Source organism: Girardinichthys multiradiatus, chromosome 1 (genome assembly GCF_021462225.1).
Source record: "Girardinichthys multiradiatus isolate DD_20200921_A chromosome 1, DD_fGirMul_XY1, whole genome shotgun sequence".
Lineage (NCBI taxonomy): Eukaryota > Metazoa > Chordata > Actinopteri > Cyprinodontiformes > Goodeidae > Girardinichthys > Girardinichthys multiradiatus.
The window spans coordinates 38,463,772-38,487,032 of NC_061794.1; the positions used below are offsets into that span (position 1 = coordinate 38,463,772).

A 23,261-nucleotide genomic window follows, 5' to 3' on the forward strand; every position below is an offset into this window, starting at 1 on the left:
AACCAGTGACATATTTAATTGTCTTCATTCAGGAAGTGAGCAGAGTAACTTCAGCTGGTTGTGGTAAGGGGCTTTTCGGTTGCCCTATGATTAACAATGTCACTGACATTTAAAGGGACAGTTCACAATATTTGAAGTGAGGTTCTGATAAAAGGGTATAAGCAGTTAACATCTTACCTGCTGTAGACAAGTCTTTTGGAGACTGCATTCATAGATCAGTTGCCTCCATATGCGGAAGTTAGCAGCTAATCCAAGAGGTTTCATAACCAAAGCAGACCGCTGCTGTCTTAAAGAAAATTTACAAGCATAGCAGTTTATGCAGATACTATTTTAATAATCTATACCATGATATTGAAAAGTAATTTAGACAGAGGCTGATTATTATACGGTTAGCTCCACTGACTCCGGGTTCCTCCCACTGTCCACAAACATAAAATTTGGGTTAAATGGTCCTTAGGTCTGTGTGTGTGTGAGTGTGTGTGTGTGTGTGTGTGCGCGTGTGTGTGCGTGTGTGTGTGTGTGTGTGCCCACTGGGAACCTTTTCTGGGGGTACCCAACCTTTGTATGTAATCAGCTTCTGTGTAAATACCCATCCAACTCAAACATGACAATGATTTAAAGGTTTATGTCAAAGCCTTTACATAAACCGCTATGGCTGGAATTGATTTAAGACAATAGAAATGTATTTTGCTCCTCTTTTTCATGCTGTTATGTTCAGCTCCCTGGAATAACTAATATGTATTTATACTTCATGAGGAAGAAAGGAGAGTTTCCGTATCAAGGGAACCTCACTTTAAACATCACTGAACCTCATTTTACATTAACATATACTTCATGTACAGTGCTGTATAAAAGAGTCAGCAGGTTTGTTGTTTGTTTCAGTCATCCCTTAATGTTTCAGATCAAACAAATTTTAATATCAGACAAAGATAACCTGAGTAAATAATAAATGTGATTTTAAAATGATAATGTCATTTACAACAATTTAAACAAGCAATTGAAACCAAACTGGTCCTGTGTGCAAAAGTAACTGCCCCTAAAACCTAATAAGCGCCTGTGCCACCCTTTGCAGAAACATCTGGCTTCAAGCATTTTGGTAACTGGTAATGTGTCTGCTATATCATTGTGGATGCATTTAAAGTATTTTTGAGCATAAAAGACCTGTTTAAAGTCAAGTTGCGGCCACCGCATTCATGACTGGGCTTTTACTAGGCCACTCCAAAACCTTTAGTTTTGAGCCATTCAGAGGTGGATTTACTGGTCTGCTTTGTATCTTTGTCCTGCTGGATAACCCTTGTATGCTTGACCTGAAGAACAGAAACTGATGGCCAGACAATCTTATGACTTTTTTTGCTAGAGGCTTGAAAAGCAGAACAGGAAAATAGCCCCAGACCATCACACTACCATCAGTGTGTTTGATTTTGCTATTCTTTTTCATCCAGTATTCTTTTTTAAAGTACTGTTTTAGCTTTACACTGGATGTTACACGACACACAGCTCCCAAAGAATTCAATTGTGGTCTCAGCTCACAGTATATTTTCTGTAAAGTTTTGGGAATCATCAAAATGTTTTGGCCTTGGAGCTCTCCCGTGGATGCTATTTAATATTGCTGAATGCCTGCAGAGTTTAAGATGTTGTTCTTTTGTTACCTTCTGAATGAGTTATTGATGTACTCTTGCAGTAACTTTAGTAAGCTGGCCCTCACTGTTTTGCTGGCAAGCCACAGCCTTAGAAATTGCTTTGTAGCTATTTCCAGACTGAAAGATGTCAATGACGTTGTTTCTTATCCGTTCCTGAACTTCTTTAGATAGGAGCATGATGCGTTTCTTTTTATGATCTTTTAACCTACTTCATGATGTCAGACAGGTTCTACAGGTCAGGCAGCTCTCAGGCCAGGGGATGGCTAACGAAATTTAATTTAAAAAAGTGATTAGTCAAAATTTATTCATAATTTAACAAGGAGGGAGATTCTATTTTCACATAGGTCCAGGTTTTTTTGGATAGCTTGTTTCCCTTAGAAAATGAAATAATCATGTGGAAACTGGATTTTCTGTTTACTGAAGTTATCTTTGATATTAATATTTTTTTAGTTCACTACATTAGTCAACAAATAACACAGAAGTCTGGATGGTAATGCAAACTTTTAAGTGAAGGTATCAAGAACAAGAACAAATCTAGATAAACATTTGTAAAAACATGTGTGCATGAAGCTTTTTAAGTTGATTACAAGTGCTGTTGTTTTTATTGCTATGTTTAAAATGTATCTACATAATTATTCAGTTTAAATGTAAAGATTAATGTAATTACATAGGGACTAACTGAATTTACCAGCTAGTCATAAAACCCAAAATAAAATAAAATTAAAAAACTTTTAAAAGTCATTATTGTAACTTTTTATTTCATAATGTTGATGTGTCTAATTTCTATAGCCTATCCAGTGCATATAATGTTGTATAAAGTAAAGGTTACACAGTCCAGAAACTATGTTTTAAAGAAGTTCCCATCAGTGTAGATTAATTCCAGGTATGACCAGTCTAAATATTGCAGATTTCATGCTTTTAAACAATCTGTGAGTAGTTAGCCTTGCTAGTTCGCAGTGGCTGGTTGGCTGATTTTGTTTGCCAACCTCCAGCAGTGGCATTTCCTCATGAGGAAACTGGCAGGTGAATCTGCAGCTCTGTTTAAGCAGCACACACCTGTAGCAGCGAAGCGTGGCTGTACAGTTATGCCGTTCTGACGGATTTCCTGGTTCAGGTTTGTTCTGTTTTATGCTATTTTGAAAGGGGAAGCTTCTGACATCAAGTGGCTAGATGGACTTTTTTGGTGTTTGTTCAAGCTACTAGCCATTGTATCATCAGTCGCGCCTCCGTTGTTCTTTGCAAATTTACTTGTAACTGGTAAGTGTACAGTATTTTTTGGCCTCAAAGCCTCTGAAGCAGTACCACTGGCCTCAGATTGTCCCAAAGCCAAAACAGCCTTTTCACAAGACACTGAGTAGGATCAGCAGCCGTTTTGTTTGGCCAGGAATGTATACTCTGATTTCTAAGTTTTGTAGTTCCTGTGAAAAGTGTCAGTTGATTTCAGGCAAAGGAGTAGCCCGAGCTCAGCTACAACCACTGCCAATCATTGAGACGCCTTTTGAAAGGCTAGGCATGGATGTTGTGGGTCCATTAGAACGGAGCTCTACAGGTTATCGTTACATATTGGTAATATGTGATTACGCTACACGGTACCCGGAGGCCTTTCCACTTAGATCCATTAAAGCCCGCCATGTTGCTAACTGTCTCTTGCAGCTTTTCTCTAGGGTAGGAATACCAAGGGAAATTCTTACAGATTGTGGGACAAACTTTTTGTCCAAATTATTGAAGCAGGTTTACAAGTTGTTAGGGATTAAGGGATTTAAGACCACCCCTTATCACCCCCAAACGGATGGGCTAGTGGAAAGATATTACCAGACTCTCAAAAATATGCTGCGCAAGTTTGTCTCTGACACAGGGGCTGACTGGGACCAATGGCTGCCTTACCTGCTATTTGCTTACCGGGAGGTTCCGCAGGTTTCCACAGGCTTCTCACCCTTTGAGCTATTGTATGGGCGCCAAGTGAGGGGCCCACTGGATCTGCTGAAGGACTGCTGGGAAGACCCCAAACAAGAGGGTGAAAACATTGCAGCATATGTCATCAACATGAGGGAGAGACTGCAGGAAATGGCATCATTTGCACAGGACAATATGAAGGCAGCTCAACAACATCAAAAGACTTGGTATGATCAGAAGGCCAGAGATAGGGTCTTCCATCCAGGCCAGAAGGTACTGTTATTACTTCCTACCAGCGATAACAAGCTGCTGACAAAATGGCATGGACCATATGAGATCACCAAACAAGTGAGTAAAGTTGTTTATGAACTGCACATGCCAGAAAGAACTAAGAAGTATCAGACATTTCATGTCAACCTGTTGAAAGAATTTCACAGTCGACAGGAGCTTGTGCACCAGGAGTTATTTGTGCGTGGCGTGCAGTTAAAGATGAGGAGGTGAATGAGAAATTCTTTCCAACTAGCACATCAGAGGGTGCTTCAGTTGACCTTTCTCATTTGTCCCCTGTTGAGCAGAGCAACATAAATCCTCTTTTGGATCCTCAGCTTTTTCGAGAAATTCCAGGATTCACATCACTGGTTCAACACAAGAAGATTCACCTAGCCGTCAAAAGAGCTATCGAATTCCAGAACGCTTGGTGCCAGTGCTGGAAAAAGAAATAAAGCTGATGTTGAATTTGGGAATAATTGAGGAGTCAAGTAGTGAGTGGTGCAGCCCAGTTGTGCTGGTACCAAAGAAAGATGGCTCCCTCAGATTCTGCATTGATTTCAGATATTTAAATGCTATGTCCAACTTTGATCCGTACCTGATGCTCAGGGTTGATGACCTATTGGAGAAAGTCGGTTAAGGAAAGTTACATTACAACGCTGGACCTGTGTAAAGGATACTGGCAAGTGGCTTTGGCACCGGAGGTGAGAGAGCTAACCGCCTTCAAAACTCCTTTTGGTATGTACCAATTTAAAGTCATGCCATTTGGGCTTCAGGGTGCACCAGCAACATTTCAACGCTTAATGGATCATGTACTGAGAGATGTGTCAGCATTTTCTGCAGCATATCTGGATGATGTTGTAGTGTATAGCCAGTCCCATCAGAGTGGCGGGGCTGACTATTAACCCCAAGAAGTGTATTGTAGCCCAGAGGGAAGTGGAGTATTTGGGCTTTGTCATTGGCTTTTGGAAGATAAAACCTCAAGTTGGAAAGAAGGAGGCAATTCAGGCCTTCCCAGTTCCAACCACAAAGAAGAAGGTAAGAGGATTTCTTGGTTTGGTGGGCTGGCACAGAAAATTTGTACCTTCTTTTGCGGACCGATCAGCTGTACTGACTGACCTAACAAAGGGTTCGGCCCCAACAAAGTGCAATGGACAGAAGAATGTGATCGGGCATTCAAAGACCCCAAGGCAGCGGTATGTACTCATCCAGTTCTACACAGCCCAGACTTCAGCAAGCCATTCATCTTGCAAACAGATGCTTCAGGAGTGGGGCTTGGAGCGGTCCTTCAACAAGAGGTGGAAGGTGAAAGGAGGCCTGTGGTGTTTTTGAGTCGGAAGCTGCTCGACAGAGAGAAGAGGTACTCAACGGTGGAGAAAGAGTGCTTGGCCATGAAGTGGGCTATTGAGGCCCTCAGGTATTATCTTCTGGGACGTCACTTCATTCTAGAGACTGACCATCGTGCCCTTCAGTGGTTAAGACGTATGAGGGATGCCAATACCCGCATCGCTGGATGGTACCTGTCTCTGCAGCCATTTGATTTTACGGTTCAGTATAAACCAGGGAAGTTCAATGTGGTTGCTGACTGCTTATCCAGAATGGAGGACTGAGGTTCTGTGCTCTTAAGAGAAGGGGGAGGAAATGTAATGAAGAGGTCTTCATTACGTGGACTATCCCTATTTAAGTAATTCATAGCACGTTAAGAGCACCTTTGCACTTTATGAAAAGCACTTTATCTAGCACTTTAACAAACACTTTATTTAGCACTGCACATTAGGCATGGATTTGCACATAATCATTTGCACACAAGTTTAACTTTTTATTGAATATTTATTGAATATTTTGGTGATGAGCATGTAGCCTTTTGTTCCAGGCTCTGCACAGCTGCTCCTCATTAAGAAGTGGCGTGGGTGTCTGTGAAAGGAGAATTGTTAGTCAGAGCAAATAAGGTCTACTGTTGGAAACTTGAGCAAATGTTTGTGTAAAGTCTGTTTTAAAAGTGTCAGTGAAGGACAAGTGTTGTGCTAAGGAAGTGACTCACCTGTCTTTTCTGTGTCCTCTCCCGGGTGTTTGGACAAATACTTCCCCAGGGGTCCAGACACCATTTATAGGTTCCGGGAGAGACCATTGAAAATGTGGGGGATTTGTGCACTTAGTATTTGTGAGGTTTTATGGTGTTTGGGTGTGTAGTTTTAAAAAAATATAAAATATTTATCAAAAGTAAGGGGGAATATGTATATATTTGATAAAATGTATGTTTGTGTTGGAAGTTGTGAGATGTTAAATTCCATGTAGAGAATGGTTTAGTCCTTTTATCAGCTGTGCCTATTTAAGGCTGCAATTGTGGCTTGATGCTGTTGGGCTTGATGGTGTGCGCCTGAAAAAATCCACTGCTACTTCCACCTTCCTCTGCCGTCACTCTTATTTCTCACTGGTAATCCAGCCGCGAAGGCCTCTGGTTGACAGGCGCAAAGGAGAGCAATTTGTTTTTTTCAAGTATTTTTGCAGTATTAAGGTACTGTGGCACCCTGGACAACAAACCATGTGGCCTGTATCAAAAACTGCAAGTGTTTCTACTGTATCTCATAATGATGAAATTGGGTCTAATAATTATGACTTATATCTTGTGATCGTAGTTTTAAATCAAATATTTGTCAGTTTTATATTTCTAAAAAACACTTTATTAATCATGGATATTTAAACTCACATTATTTACTTTTATCTTTACATTAGGACTTTCTACTATAAATGGGACTTTGTAGCTCATAATTTTATGTTAATAAATCCTACTTTCTAATCAAATATAACATTTCATTTGGCACTTTTTTTGATGGTATGGACTTTGATACCATGTTCTTTCTATGAAGCACATGCTAAAATCTGTTACGTTTCTAGTTTCTTGCCTTGAAAAGTGAAATGCAAGTATGTTCATTATAATTTCAATGAATGTCTTCACTCTGACCTTTAAAAAGTTTCTGAAGCTGCATGAGGTTCCTTCTTGTTTTAAACCCACCATCACAGGATTTCATGACTACAGACCTGTTGCCCTGGCCATATGAAGGACATCACAAGCACTTTGTCTCTCAAGTAAACGGGTTGGCGAATGATGCAGTCAGCACAGGACTAAACTACGTCCTGCACCATCTCAACTAGCCAACGACATACACCAGGATTCTGTTTGTGGACTTCAGCTTGGTCTTTCACACCATCAACCCAAACATCCTCCACCAGAAGTTCACCCACCTCACAGTGCTGGCCTCTACCTGTGAGCGGATCACCAGCGTCCTGACAGACCGGCAGCAGAAGGTTAGGCTTGGCAGCATTTTTCCCAACACAAGGTCTATCAGCACTGGTTCTTCCCAGGGGTGTTTTTCTCTCCTCACTGCTCTACTCCATTTATATTAATGAGGGTGCCTCAGCTGAACCACTTAAATTCACAGACAACACCACTGTCCTCTTTGATCCGAATCCAGGACAATGATCTATGCACAAAGGAGTTGTCTTGGCTGGTCCAATGGTGCTGTGGGAACCACCTGGAGCTTAACCCACTCAAAACTGTGTAGATGACGTTGGACGAACGTCCCCCAAATTCCCCACTCTCGCCTCCCTCATCAACACAGTGCCTACTGTGGATGCCTTCCGATTCTCAGGATCAATCTTTTTTTGGGACCTTAGGAGGTCCTCATACATAGAAGGCCCAGCAGAGGTTGAATTTCCTGAGGCGACTTAAGAAGAACAACCTGCCTCAGGAGCTGCTGGTCTTTTCTACATCCCCATTATGCAGTATGTCCTGTGTGCATCCATCACTATATAGTTTGGCTCAGATACAAAACAGGACCAGATTGCAACGAACAATCGGGTCTATACAAAAGATTATTGGTGCTGATTTCCCTCCATCCAGGACTTGTATAAGTTTAGTGTCAGGGAATGGGCAGATAAAATGTATGCACACCCCAGTCATTCTAAATATGATCTACTCAAACTTCTACCTTCAGTCAGGTGATAGGAAGATGTTTGCATGTTTGGAAAAAGAAAAGCACCACAAATTGAGGCTGGATAAACTACAAAGGCTGCTGGGTAGTGTTGAGCCAAGAAGAACACATGGATTTGTCTTCTTAATATTGTGTTAAAAGAATGGGTTGCTCAAAGTAGTAGCTCTGTTTATGCTGAGCTAACATTATGTTTTGGGTTTTGGACTTGATAACTGTTAAAGTTGACACCATGGAAAGAACGCTGTACCAGTTGCATGTAAGGGGAAAACTTTCCTGGTGTGGGTGTGTCAGAACAAAAATAAAGAGTCATGAGACAGAAACCTGGTTTCAGTGTGATCTTGTTATCTGCTAGCTAGATACTACGACATCTATATCCTTTAAAATGTACATGTGAATGTCTGTAAACTGTAAGCGTGTCAAACTGTAGTCAAAGAATTGCTTTTGTGCACAAATTTGGCCATTAAGGCTGATTCGAATTCTGGTTTACTGTATAAAAAAGTATAGCAGCATTAAGGTCGAAATGTCATATAACAACAACACAGTTGAATGATATTTTTTGAAGGTACACACAGGAAGTGACCATGACTTTTTAATCAGCTTGTATCTTGCCTTCAGCGGTGCTCCATACCCAAGGAGAAGGCCAACGCCCCATGCAGCCAGCCATCTCCTCTGCCCGCCCCGCCCTCCTCTAACAGACTCACCAGTTTATTTCTCAGAGACTTTCCTTCAGGCTGCTTTCTTTTCGTCAATCCCCGCCTGCTTCAACTGGAGCTGCGTTCAACAACACCGAGGCACTGTTCTTTCTGAAAAATCTCTTCCGAGTTAAACTTTTGTTTATCCAAACCCAACTTCTCACTTAAAGAAGCTACTAGCAGCTCAGAAAGTTATTTATTTTCCAGGATGGCTGCTGATACAACCGAGACCAGTCCTACAAACTTTGTGGAAAGGCTGAAAACTTACGTGCGGACCCAGAAAGGCTCCATCCTCGCTGCAGAAATAGTAAGTTCACAGCGGAAAACAAACTGGCTTTTCCGTGTAGTTCTGTTAGAAGCAGCTTACAAAGCTGGCTGTAATATATTTTACTAATCATGTGTGGCTGCAGCTAATTAATGTTTCATGGGTTATTAAAAGTTAATGCTGTATTGCTATTGATTTTCAGGCTGACTAAGAAACAAATCATAATCGATGTGAATTTTCTCCGGACATTTTAAAGCGGTGTGCTCCGGAATGCATGCGGTTTGTGTGGGGGTGAATGCGCATGGACGGTCTCCACCTGTCACTTGTGCATCTGTTTTCACATTTGACACTAAAGTGCTAAATGCTGAGCGCTTATGGGAAATATAGGGTCAAATTCGCCCTAGTGGTGGCAGAATCATGCTGTGGGACTAGGCATGGCTAGTATGAGAGTTTCATTGTATGGTAAAACTAACATCTATGATAAAAATGTTTTTATTTATAGCAGAAAATCAAAGTTTAGCTGAAATAAAACTATCCAATGATTATTACAGTTACATAAATGTTGTCTATAACACATATGTATTGTTTTTAATTTAATAGGTAGATTTAAGCAAAAATATAGAACATCGTACTCAATATTGTACATTTTTTGCTGTTCTGCTCTTTATAGAGTAACATATTAGTTATTTGTTGAGCTTTCTGCTCTGGTAGTGAGCCTGCACTCGGCTGCTTAAGCCATGCAACTTGTAGCAAGCCAGCTGTAGTTTTATAGCAGCGTCACTTTAATAAGCGTGACGGGTGCCGCTCCGTAGGTTTCTAAAGCCTGACTGTATGTGAAATATTTCCAAACAGCCAAATTCTGTGTTTTTATGAGCAAGGAAAAAGTTTATCTGCCTCCTTTTGATCCATCTCACTAGTAGCGCACTGCAACAGGTTGGGGAGGGGCAGCACTGTATTACTCTGCTGTAATTGTTTTTCTCTAGCAACTCATAAAACAGATTTTAACCTGTAGGAACAGCATGATAAAAATTGTTGCTATAACATTCTAAAACATTGGTATACCTGTAACCAGTCAATACCTTGTCAAGGGTTTCTTCTTTTTTCACTTATTACAACTCTGTTTGGACTATACACAGTATATCTGCAATGCACAACACATACCTTGTTGTATTGTCTTTGCACATTTGACTTTGGTTACCTTACAAATCTGCACCTACCACAATGGGAGTGGAACCATTGAAGCAACACCTTTTTAAAGGAAAACTGTAATCAGTGTAAAATGCAACCACTTCCTGTTTCGGAACATTGTTTTCTTTTTTTGTTATTGACCACCTATTTTTTACATGAATGCATTTATTTGCATTTCACAGCACTGCGCTCTCTTTACACATGAGTATCTTTGGCCTTCATAATTTGCATAGGTTCTGTATTTACAGTTGTTCAGTACTGTAGCATTATATATTTAAACAGACCTGCTTGTTAGGTTTTCTTATCTACCCAAGCATTTCTGTTATTTGCATAACTACATTTACAGTAAATTTCAGTGGCATTATTACAAACGTCCTCGGAGGTTTTGAGTTAAAAAAGGTGGAAATGGCATTTTAATTGGTTTAAAATGCCACAACACCTGGCCCAAGGTCAAATGTGGCCCTAAGCAAGATTTCCTTGGGAGATATGCTTTCCAGTTTTTCATTATTTAATATCCATAGTTTTCTATAAAACTTTCTTGATCTCAGACAATAGCACTGGTTGCTTAGCAAAACATAAAGCTAATAGGACTGGATAGTCCTTTGATTCTTGCTTGTTTAAAAAAAAGGTGAATTTGTTTTATTCAACTGCTGACACAGTTTTATGTAGTTACTCCTAACAGCTACGGCTGAGAGGAAAAGTGATTAAATGTGAAAAATAATAATATGTCATAGAGTGTGAAGCCTATTCAGCAACATGTTATTTAATGTATATTTTCCTTTCACTTCTTTTGGGGGTGGAGCAAAGCTCAATGATGTGTTCTCAAACAATCATGGGAAAAAACTGATACCTGCTGAACGCTTGCTTGAAATATTTTCTCAGCTGAAACTAAACAAGCGTTGAGATATGTTTAAACTAAATTAACATGTGTGCCGAAGGTGCAATGTTCAAACTGACCTTTGTGAATTCAAGTCGGGGACCTTCAGCAGCTGCAAACTCAGCTATACCTCTGGCTGGCTCGTGCTGCTAGGAATGATGGTCTAGTAAACCAATACAATACTAGTTTTACAGCAGAAAATGGCTTCTTCTGCAGTTCTGTATTTAGCACATAAAGCTAAGAATTTCCACAAATCAGCCTTATGTGTGCTGTAACTGTAAAAGTGTGTTTTAAAGACCAAGAAAAGGCCTCTTGTGTCTCCCTGGAAAAAGGGTTTGCTGTCCCAAACTCCTCAGATGTTGATGGTCAGAGCTCCACCCACTGTAAACGTCCCCTCCCCTTCCAGATATAGTAATGGAAATTCCAGACTGCTGTGAAGCTTATGGCTGGGAACAAGGAATGCATGAAGCGCCGAACCCGGATCTCTGCTGCCGTTCCATTCATGGATCGCTTCGGGCTTTGATGAGTTTCCTGAATAGTTTGATTGCTCTGCTGCTCCCAAACTCACTGTAAAAGCCCAAGAGAAATCCTCTGTCGTTCAGGATTTCTGAAATAGTTTATAAAATTGTTAATAGTCCCCAACCCCCCAGGACAGATGCAGAAAGACAAATAGTTTACTTTTAGTTATGGTGAGTTTCAGTTTGAAAGAAAATGGGCCACTTAACACCAGTTGCTGGGAATACTGGAGTCACGCTGGTGAATCTAAAGATCTAAATGTGCAATTTTCATTCTTTACTTTATATCAAGTGACTTGGCGTTTCTGCCTGTCATAGGGATGACCATGTTAGAACATGTATAAATCTGCAGATTAATGTGCAGGTCACATACCCTGTGCAAGGGAGTGCAATTTATGTTAATCATCTTATTTGACCCAGTAGACATAAGCTGGAATGACAGATACTTAATTCTAGTTCACCTTAACGTTTGTAACATGAGCATTAAATCATTACATAATAATTTCTCAAATCTTTCTTCTTCAAGTGTATTCAGACTTGTAGCTCAGAATAGTTATATTTATTTCTCTCTGAAACTAAGAAATACTTGCGATACTAGTGACAGCAATCTGTCCAGCGCAAATTTGAGGTTATAAAATGAACATTTATATGGCAGTTTATCTGGAGAAGAGGAGGTGAGGAGAAATGTCTGGCGCAGGTTGAAGACTAAACAAACCAGTACCCTAAGGAGGCATTTAAAACTCTCTATGGTGAACCCAAGTTGTCTGAAATATTCCACAAAAACTGATTCAAAAAACTGTCAATGTAGATGTAATTTGTGCTCCAGTTCTGACCAACATTGTTACCCTGATGAGCACAAACCTGTGTCAGCACTTCTATTTCTCCAAACAGATGTCACCAGAGTAGTTTGGGAGACATGTAGTGATTGTAAAACTCTGACTTTTCTCCACATAATCAGTCCATGTTTTACTTGTGAGGGTTTACATTTTTTCAACATGTTTAGTGTTGACAAGTTCTTTCGAACTAATGCTACTGATGTGGTGCATGGAAGGGAAGTTAAAATACTCTGATGGCAACATTTGCTCCTTTCTTTGTGCATATATATTCTTTGTATCAAAAAATGCTTGCTACAAGCTGTTTCTGGGCCGCCAGTAAGCTGCCACACATCCGTTCAACATTGTTCCATTAAAAACTGGATTGTTAAGAAGACAGTTTTCCATCTACAGCCGTAGAGAGTGAAAGGCTTCAAGACATTATGGACGCAACAATGAATTTGAATGACATAATCTCTTCCAAAACCAGTGGCAAGACAGATTAACATTTATTTATTTTTTATACTTTCAAGACCTTAGACTTTCTGGCTCTTAAATATGGGGATACATGCAATTTAAGGTGCCCCTTTAGGGTTTTTTATGATTTTAGAAATGTCTTGATTAGAGTAATCAAAGAATGTGCAGGAAGGGTGATGAAATAAAACTCTGCTTTCCTCATCATTCTACACTCACTGTTTCCGCTTTAGTGTGCGTTTAAAAAAAGAAAAAGAAAATCACTCCAAAATATAGGCGACTTCCATGGCAACTGTTGCTGTTTGGTTTGTATGTGCATCATGCTTGGACTGACCTCTTGGGGCTCGTGTTGCTGCTCACTATAATTAGTCAACAGTTTGCAGTCGTTTAAAAGAGCAGCTCATTATTACACAGATGTGAGTAGCTTTTGGCTGTGATCTTGAAAAGCTACAAGCAGATCCTAGTCTCTGTAGTGCAACATGAAGGTGTCCACAACGCAGTCTTTTTTTTGTTCTCAGAGACTCCTCTGTGTAGTGCAGTGGGTGTTTTTCTGTATGATGGCCTCTTCGCTCTGGCCTGAATAGAGCTTCTTTTGTGTGTTAGGCCTTGGCCTCTGCCTTTCCTCTGCCCTACAGAGGCAGCCTGTGCCAGTCCCTGGAACACATGAACTTCTGATACATCTGAGTTGCTGGCTGTCTGTGGGTTGCATATGATGGGAGGGGAGGTTGTAGTGACAGATGTGAGCCTGGTGCCCGCTCAGTTAGGTCATGCATGTGTCAAGTAGACTGCAGTGATTTGACACCGTCTGCAAAGTTATCTGCCTTAAAATAAAACTTTGCAATGTGCAAGACATGCTTTTAGTCATAGTTTAGGGGCTGCTTTATTAAATAGATTTTGTGAAAACAATACATTTTACTGTTGCAGTCTGCAATTTTACCTCTAGATGTCAATAAATCCTACTTACTGCTCCTTCAACAATATAATGAGCCTTTAAGACTAATTAGGATTTTATTTGCCATATTGCAACAGAACACATTGAATAACCTGGAATGTATTATACTAATAGGATGCAACAGAAACCCAGAATAAAACTGGGATTAAAAAAGCATGAGTTAGAAAAATTGTTCTTTTCAAAAAATTGAAAAGTTATATCACAAGAAGGCTCGTGTAACTGCATACCTCACGCTTCTTGGTTCTCAAATGGGGGAAGTGTTGATTTTGATAAATCTGAATTATGTAGTCATTCACCTGTTTGATGACCTGGTGTAACCATTGTTTTTTTAGTTAAGAAAATCATAAAATAAATGCAGTAGTTTTCCTAATCGTTTAGGTTATTCCTATTGATAAACATAACTAAACTAATTTGTGCAACTTTGTTCTTAACTTAATTACAAAAAGCAAAGAACTGCTTAGATGCAATATTTGGTTGTATATAACATTTCAGATACATTCACACCCTGCATATCTACAACATGCCACCTGAATGGATTCTAACACCAGTTGCTTTCCTTTAGTGGAATAATGATAAAGCTCGTGGAGAGTGGTGGGGGCATTATTGTCATCTAAATTTACGGCAATAGTATTGCAATTCAATTTTCTTTCAAAATCGTGTAGCCCCAATAAAATGCAACAAAGATTTAAAGTGATTTATTGGTGATGGCGAAAAGAGCCTTCATTGCAAACAATATTATGACGAGTTTTTAGTTTCTTCTAAAGGAGAAAATAATTCCCTTTATTGAAAACTTCACAGGCTTTTTACATTCATGAAAGCCATTCATTTAACATACTGAATGTTAATGAGGACTATAGATAACAGAATCTGACTTCTTAGATTTCATTCAGAGGCACTCAAACAATGTATGGTGTTTAATAGGTTCACTAGGTAAGTACAGACTCAGCATGGTGATTATAATGTTTCTGAAAATTAATTCAATCTGTAAAGAAAAATAAATGTACAAAATGCTTCATCTTGCAGGGATTACAGGTCTTCTTTCAGTTTTTATGCTGCAGATTGTTGATGCATCTTTTTCGGGGTGTGTGAATACGTTTGCCCACACAGTGACACCATCAACAACGGCAACATTATAAAAACAGGCTTATAATGAACTGCAGGCTGCCTGAGTTTATGATTGTGTGCACTGGCAGCATTTCTCTGATCTGAGAAGAATGCATGCAAATCTTTTTCCCCATTTGGAAAATTTCTGAGGGAATAACCCCTCACTGTAAATCTGAACTGACTGCTTGTTGCAGATGCTCACAGAAGGTTGAATTTTAAACAATTCTGTCTCACACTGAGGAGCTTCTTTTGTTTCTTGATTTTTTTTTCATCTTTCCTTATATTTTTCTTAGGTCCTGAGTCTTATAATCCTCATCTGCTATGCTGCGTCCCGGTATGGAGGCTACACTGCTGTTGCCATCTGTGAGATGGCCATTGCCATAGTCTTCTTCTGCGTCTTCATGATGGACCTAGACAAGCAGATTAAAGTTGTCAACTGGGTCTGGAGTGTGAGTCCTCCGCGAGCGCTCAAAATCACTCTACACAATTCTGTGGCGAGTTGCACAATCCATTATGTTCTGCTTCCTCTATTTTCTGCAGGATCTTATCCGTGCTTTTACTGGCACCCTATGTTACATCATCACGTCTCTCATCTGCGTCATCAGAGGAGCCGGGGATGGAGCACTCATCGCAGGCGGGGTCAGTTTGAACATCATGACTGAACCTGAGCTCTCAAGTCTGTTCTGAAACTGTGCATCCTGATGCTGGGTTTGACTGTTTGTTGTGACTACTGTTTACCATACGGCTTGTTTCTAGGAGAGAAGTGCAGAAAAGATTCCTGTTTACTATGATACCTACCCAAACATTATCACTACTCAGTAATTCTTAGAACCCGATAATATTTTAAGTTTCCTTCCTGGTCAGGTTCAGAGAAAAATGTAGCCATTTTAAAATAGTTTAGCTTTCAAAGATTTTATCAGAACATGGTATACTGAAAATGATCACACCTTTGAGAGTGTGGTGGAAAAAAGGAGGGGGATGTGTTTGCATTAGAAAGGTGTAAAAAAACAGGGAGGCTGTCAAAACCTTGTATGTGACTTGTCCCAAGAGATGTGCAATTACTTTCATTCAGTGTGTACCACAGGCAAGGAAGATATTTTTTTAATTGTTCACAAAAGAAACATAAATCCTTCAATGCAGAGGGCAAGATTTTGCAGCAGAAACCTGGAATAAAGAAGTGTAAAATGAGCAGTGCAGCAAATTTATTCCTAATATACATTTTGGTGATTACCGAAGCCTGGATTTCTGATTAAAGCAAGGTTCCCTTTTTGTTAACCACATCCTTCCTTGACACTGTGTTGATCCCTAGCTGGGTTGCAACACATTAACAGCCATCTGCATCTGATCAGGGGTGCAAACGGAACACTAAAATTACCTTTTACTATGGGTACGATACAACAACCGAAATAAACTAATGCAAATGTCAAATGCAACTTTTCTGTTTACTTGTTTTGGACAGAAAACAGCCTTCAAAGCAACAAAAAAATTAACCTTCCGTGCTAGTTTTCTTCTTCTGAAAAAAAGAAGAAAACAAAACAACAGATATGTTTGCGTTAATTAGGTTGGTATGGAACTTAATGATTTCTCCTACAACATAAAATACTTGGGTTATAATTAAACCCTCACTCTGTTAGTGTTATGCAGTTTGAATACTAGGTGGCTCTTGTTAAAAACTCAAAGGGAAGTTTATTTTCTTATAGCATCTGATGCTGTTTATTTAGCTTTCTGTTGTTAACAATGAACTAGCAGGAGAAAGTGACAAATAATTTCAAATAAAAACTCAAACAGCTTGCTATTGGGCTGATTAAAAACAAGCAAATGGGTGTTTTACCTTCATGTCATTATTAGCAACCATTCTATTCAATTCAGTTTTGTTTATTTATTTGGCACCAATTCACAAAGACGGCTTCTCAAGGTTATTTAAAAGAAAAACAGGTCTAACACATTTCAAATTATACAAAAATACCTAATAAATACAATTCTTATCGGTCCAAACATTTAGACAGATTAGATTCAATGACACAGTTAAATCGAATTTTAAATGTAATACATGACAGTCTAATTGGCATAATAATGCTAACTGGTTGAAGCCCAGCTAATTGCATGGAGTCAGTATTTTTGCTGCAATCGTTCCTATTGAGCGTGCATGTGGCGACAGTGGAAAGGAACCATACCTTTTTAACAGAAATAAACTTTAAGCAGAAGCCAGCTCACAGCTCTCTGCTTCAACCAACTGGGATCTGGAAAAAGACAAAAACACTGGTCCAGGAGCAATTTTGATAGGAAAGAAATTCCTAGAGGTAAGACTAGCAGCATTTGGAGCCCTGTCTGTAAAAGAAAAATAGTTAAGTATTGTTGTGCCAGTAGATCTTTATGATGAAAAACAGAGTACACATAGCTAGTTTACTGCATTAGCTCCTCCAGTGGCTTTCTCCAGGAAAAAGACATATTTATTGAGGCAATTGTGTTCTCTATAACAAAAAACAAAGACTATGAGATTATTGGTAACAATAACTCAGTGGCCCCATCCAGGAAGGAAAAGCATCCAAACACAAGAACACCAGGGCAGGCGTAGCACTGATTTACAAAACCAGAGAGAAATTTAAGTTTAAATCCACAATAATCCACAGATAACTACACAGATATCTCAGGATAAATAGAAGGTTTTAAGTCCAGTGTTAAAAATAGACAAGTGATTGCCTTGCGGGGAGCTGGTTCCACAAGAGAGGAGCTTGATATTTAGTTTTAGACTCCTAACTACTTTAGAAACTAGGAGCCACCAGTATCCCTGAAGTCTTAGAGCAAAGTGCTCTGTTTGGAACATAATGGAACCATCAGATCTATGATTTTCATCTGCATTAGGCATGAAAACCAACACTAAACAGTTTGTAACAGCTACAGCGAGGCAATAAATCATCTCCACAGGTGGCTTTACAACGATTAACACTATGGGACATGTGACCAAAACCACTCAACATGCTGGCAATGTTAGGTGACATAATTGGGTTGTGACAGCGAGCCATACATTTACCCTACTGGAGGATAGGACCAGTCACTCATTTGAACTTAACGGTCATACTAGTGACCTTAATGGACCTATTTTTGTGATTGTTCTGACTATAACTTATAAGCTTGATACTTTCAACCCATGTTCAGAACTAAGGAAGCCTTTTGGTTCAGAGTTGAAACATCTTCAAAAAATAAGAGTCCGTCTATTTTAGCACTTAGGAGAGTCTCTTATGGACAACAAAATCAGTGACTTGGAGTGACCATCACAGGGCCAGTCTCATAGAACATTTGTGGACAGAGTTAAAAGGTTGTGTGCAAGCTAGGCAGCCTACAATCCTGACTCAGTTACACCTGTTCTGTCCGGACAATTCAGCAAACTATTGTGAGAAAGGTGATGTCTCGTTCCAGCATTAAGAAAAAAATGAATAATTTTGATAACAAAAACTGGCCTAATACAAAAAGTTAACTGTGATTTAATGTCTGGGAATAAAGGGAAAATAAAGGCTGTTTGTTCTTATACTGTAGGTAAATATCTGTTTTACAGATTTTCTCATTGTTTTAATGTTAATACAGTCCCTGTTTTGCTATATTTCTCAGGTGTTTGGTTTGATCGCTGGTATCCTGTTTGCATATGACACGTACACTATCTACTTGCAAATCAAGAGCGACAGATCGCAAACAGCAGGTCCCGCTGGTAGGAACTGTAATGTAAATTCTCTGATGCACCCATAAATATTTATATATATATCCTGTTACAGTTTTGTAAATTCATTTCCAGATGAAAGAGTTTAAACAGTCCACGCCACAAGCATCTGTCAGCAACGCTGCAGGAACACAAGACCAGAGAAGAGCAGCTCAATAAGGGAAGATGGACAGTAAAATAAGCAGGTCACAGTTTTAATTGTTGCAACTGTATGGTGTGAACAAATGAGATGTATTTTAGGGCCGTGCCTGAGAGGAGAATGACATAAAAAAAGTGAGAGGTACTGTACATCTGTGTCTGCGTGTGCTACACGGGGAATCCCCTGCCCCAAGTTTTGTTTCGACCAAAATAGACCATGAACTAAACAGGGAAACCTGCCATTAATGTGGTTACATAAGACTCTGGTTGGTGTCCTTAAGTAGCTTTTCTAATACATTTCTCTGCTGTTAATGGACTGCTGTTGGAAATATTAACGTTATTTAGGACTTTAGAAGAAACTGACACATTGGGGGTTATTTAAACACATCTTTTTGTCTTTGCCTTCAGTTGTTTTTTGTAAACATTTTCTCAGTCCGTTAAATATTTCAACCCGTTATTTAATCACTGCAGTCTCTCTGCGTTACAGTGCCTTAAATGCAAAGTTCAGGTTTTTTGATGTAGGGTTTTGTTGAGAGGTTATGAGCAATAACTTTCTCACCTGCCTTAGTTAACTCTCCTAGCATCTTCACATTGATAAAACAGATTCGATTTCTGGCTACTGGCTAATCAGAGTGGCAAGCCATTAAATAAGCCAATATTTGCCATGTTTTATTTAGATTTACAGCGAGCTAATGATTGGAGTTGAACACTTTTCACTTTGACCTTTTGTCCTTGACTGGTGACGAGCCAGTTGGAAACTTTAAGATCCAATCTTTTCTAATGAACACACCATGCTAGCGCTACCAGCTCACTCTTTGATGTAGAAGCTGTTACTGTGGGTAAAACGCTCAGGGTGCATTCACACTGCTGTAGGTTAGCTATTTAAAGTATCGCTGACGGGCCAGATAAATCAGAGATGCCAGAACCTATTTAAAGAAAACTGTATTTTCTACAGTTTTTTTGTGCTTCGTTCTGATGTAGGACAATAAGAGGCCACAAGACTCAGCAGCCAACAGGAAGGGCCAACAGAGTACAGCAAAGGGGTTCTTTCGTACGTTTTTGAGCTTTTAACCTCCGTCTATAATGGTGCTAGATTTAGTAATGTTGGTAGCCTTTTAAAAATCTTATGTTTGGCTTGTATCCTGTCGTCTTTGGTTAGATACCGCTCTATGGGATCCCACACTCTCCTGTATGTTTCCAGAGTGTTTTGTCTTGCCTGCCGAAGCTTTTTCTGGCTCTTTAAGTGTGACATAAAGCCACAGACCAAGCAGCAGCCTTACCATTGCTACCATTTCCTTCACTGTTGCATTATGTTTGTGTCGCACACAGATCGCCTCAACCTTACATTTTGGGCCACCTTGCTATGACGACCACACCCATATTGAGGTGGTACTGAACTGAATGTTCAGAGTTGAGTAGAGCCGAGTTAGGTTCAGCTGAACAGGCACTAATGGAACAGAACCATATGAGTTATATTAGGGATCTACATTCTTTTATGTCCCTTTTCCACTAGCTCGATTTGGTCTGCCCGGAACGGTTCCGCATGGCCTTGCACGGCTCTGCACTTTTTATGTTGCGTTTCCATTGACCCGCTTTTGCCCCACGGAAGGTAAGACCTCCTGGAGTTGTAGCTCCTCTTACGTCATGTGTTGTGCTGCATAACCGTGCCGAAACACGTGGCGGCGGAAGTGCACCGATAAACACCTTTTCATTCCTTGTAGCCCCATCCAGCTGCTGCTGAGTATTCCAGTCTCCTATGATCGCCAGAAAAGATTGCACCTTGTTGCTGCAAGGGGTAACTTTTCCGGATGATTTTGAGGACTCGGTCTCTTATTCGGTTGACTGCATGTTTGAAAATGGCGGTTGTTTTTTTTTTTTTTTTTATGCTGGTCGAATCTTACGGCTGGCCACGCCCATGGCCAATCAGTAAACAGCAGTCTGTTCACTGATTGGGCCTCGATAGTATCATGTCTGAACCTGGCACTAAAAAAGTAGGTGCCGGTACTTAAAAAACAGTAATGGAAATGCTCACAAAGCGAGCCAAGTGGAGCCGAGTCAGGCCAAATCAATCCAGTGGAAAAGGAGCATTAGGAATACACAATTAGACTGCTGTCTTAGTAAAGCTGTGTCAGGTCAGCACTTTTTAAAAAACAGTGATTGAAAATCAGCCACATAATTCTGATTGGTGCATCTGTAATTATATATAAAACATCGTCAGAGTGTGTGCTGCTTGGTCAATGGTGAGTTTTCAGTCATCTGTACCTTGGTGAATACGTTCCTACCTACAGAAGGTTATCATCTGTACCAGGGAATCTGTCTCCTTCGGTGGCTATGTACAAGGAAAGGCTGACTTGTTAACATGATGCGTATGAGTCCCCCTAAAAAGTCTTCATCCATTTTTTGCAATGTGCAAAAGGAAAAGAAAACTACTGCCTCAGACAGCCCATTTCTGCTACTAATACACTGGTGTTCTGGATCCCAAAAAATTGGCAAAATGTGGACCACAAATCAGACCAAACCACCTTAGACAGAAAAGCATTGGGTCCCAGCAAACTAACCATGAGACTTAAGACCAAACAGCTTTGGACCAAACAGACTCATCGTTTGCTATTCTGAGGCCCCAGCCACCCTCCAGCCTTTGCAGCTGTTACACTGAATTCTGCAATATTGTCACTCTATATAACCCAATTGCCTCTATACATACAGCTCAACCTTAGAGGATGATGCTGGGTGATGCTGGAGGGTAACAAAATTTCCCGACATTTTTATTCGAATGTCAACTTTTATGTAACAAGAAAATGATTAAAACATGTCTGAATCCCAGCTTTACATTATCTTACATGTTTTATCCTATAGATCTCAGAAACTTTTAATTGTTATTACTACAATTATTAATTTTAAAATTTCGGATCTCTGTTTTATCAAAGTGAAGAATCTAAGAGTTACCTTTTATCTAAAGCTTAAAAAGACTGAACTATTTACAGTCCCATTATATTATCTGCTTGTTACTTCATCCTGTTCCATTTTTTATTCCTGAGTCCCAAACAGTGGGTTCTGTGGTTATTTATCAATAATATTCTGTTTTTGTTTTTTTATGTTCTAATAATGTATCTTCTGGATCTCCAGAAGTTAATTTTTTTGTGTGAACAATTTTTTATTTTTTTTCCCTATTTTTTCTAATATTCAATAATTTGCATAATCAAATTATCAATACCACACAGACTGTTGCCATCCCTCACTTTTACTTACCATCTTTGATTCTTGCTCAGGTTATGATTTCTTGAATGCTCGTGTAACACATTTTTTAAGGTTAAAATCATATTTCTGTTGAGATTTTTTCCTAAAACATTGGGGGTATTTTTTGTAGTGTGCATGTTCTCTTAAAAAAGACAGATGATATAAATGTAATGTTGAAGAACAGTTTGTTGGAGGAAAATCTTGACATTCTAATGTTTTTGTCTGCAATCTGTCTCTTTAAACTCAGATTTCCTTTGCTTTTGAAAATAAACCATGATTACAACACTGATTATTTGTATTTATATCTTTTGTCCTACATGTCTTTCATTTCACGTTATTCCGTTTCATGTTATTGGATTTGGGTTCTAAATTGTTGTCCATCTTATTGCCACTAGATGGAAGCAGTCAGCAACTGATCTTAAAGGCATGGCTAACAAATATGAACCCCTGTGACATTTAACCATGCAAAATCACCGAGAATCAATCCAGTGGTTCTGATAACCCCTGTGTTTCATCATGATGTTGTCACTGTAATGGATAAAAAACTGTTTTACAGAAATTCCAGTGAGAATCACTGTTCATGTAGAGCAGCATTCATCTGTGATCTCTAATCTCATCTGATTTTTATAAAGAGAGTGCATCCATGCTGCCCCCATGCTTCATTCTGAGATTACATTGTTGTTGTTTTTTATATAAAATCCCTTCCTTTATTTAGTACCTTGCAATTGCATTCATGTTTTTTAAAGCCCTGCGGTGGAATGATAATCCCTTGTTTGGGATCAGGCCCGCATTTACCAAACTGCTCCCTAGGGTCTTTAAAAGCACAATGATGATATAAAATCTCCCCAAAGTGACTTCTTTTTATATTTCTTTGTGGAATGAATTTATCTTGTTTTGAATTTTTATTTTAAAGTGACTTCTGCAATGATGGATAATTACTTTCAAGTCAAAGGCCTTGGTTCTCCACAGGAAATGAGTGAATGGCTCAATCCTGTGTTGAGTACCTTTGGAGTTTTGTTTGCAGAGTGATGGTTAGATTGAGGAGGGGTTGGACTGATGGATGGATGGATTGGGGCCTAGTCTTCAGCAGTACTCTGGTCTGTCATAGAGAAGAAAGAGCTAAGCTGCAAGCCGAATGCCCTGATTCATTGTGACATAGATTTAAAGAATGAGCTGGAGGCTGGACTTTGCCTTTGAGATGGAGTATGGAGGGAGCTCGGTCATCGAGAGGGAGCTCGGAGTGGACCCACTTGAAAAGGAGTCTGTTGAGTGAGCTTCAGCATCACGATGTCTTCAGGGTGCCTATATACGGTATCCCTTCTCTGGCAACATCTTTGGATCCCCCAGAACAAGTTTAAGAGTTTTGCTGAGGAGTTTAAAGTCTGGGCTTCCCTCCTGAAACTGTTAGCTCTACTGTCCACTCTTGGATTGAAGGAGGTCATAGATAATTATAGATAAATGGATCCACAGTGGGTTTTTCCTTTTTTTTTTTATCTGTAAGTG

The 23,261-nt window shown here is 39.6% G+C and overlaps 1 protein-coding gene across 2 annotated transcripts; it reads left to right on the top strand.

Annotated features, from left to right (window-relative positions):
• Window positions 1-6,160: 6,160 nt before the first annotated feature.
• plp2b (proteolipid protein 2b) lies at window positions 6,161-22,047 on the top strand. Of its 2 annotated transcripts, XM_047372854.1 has the most exons (8): window positions 6,162-6,315; window positions 6,822-7,106; window positions 8,408-8,583; window positions 8,692-8,791; window positions 14,965-15,120; window positions 15,212-15,310; window positions 18,278-18,374; window positions 18,459-22,047. In XM_047372854.1, the coding sequence occupies exons 4-8, from the start codon at window positions 8,693-8,695 to the stop codon at window positions 18,470-18,472; spliced, it is 465 nt and encodes a 154-aa protein (XP_047228810.1). In that variant the 5' UTR covers window positions 6,162-6,315; window positions 6,822-7,106; window positions 8,408-8,583; window position 8,692; the 3' UTR covers window positions 18,473-22,047. The 2 variants fall into 2 exon arrangements, with proteins under 2 accessions (XP_047228819.1, XP_047228810.1); XM_047372863.1 differs by lacking the exon at window positions 8,408-8,583 and having other exon boundaries at window positions 6,161-6,315.
• Window positions 22,048-23,261: the final 1,214 nt, after the last annotated feature.

Coding starts and splice junctions, on each gene's coding strand:
- plp2b (XM_047372863.1), top strand. CDS start 8,693: ATGGCTGCTGATACAACCGAGACCAGTCCTACAAACTTTGTGGAAAGG. Junction 8,792..14,964: donor CCATCCTCGCTGCAGAAATA/GTAAGTTCACAG, acceptor TATTTTTCTTAG/GTCCTGAGTCTTATAATCCT. Junction 15,121..15,211: donor TTGTCAACTGGGTCTGGAGT/GTGAGTCCTCCG, acceptor TATTTTCTGCAG/GATCTTATCCGTGCTTTTAC.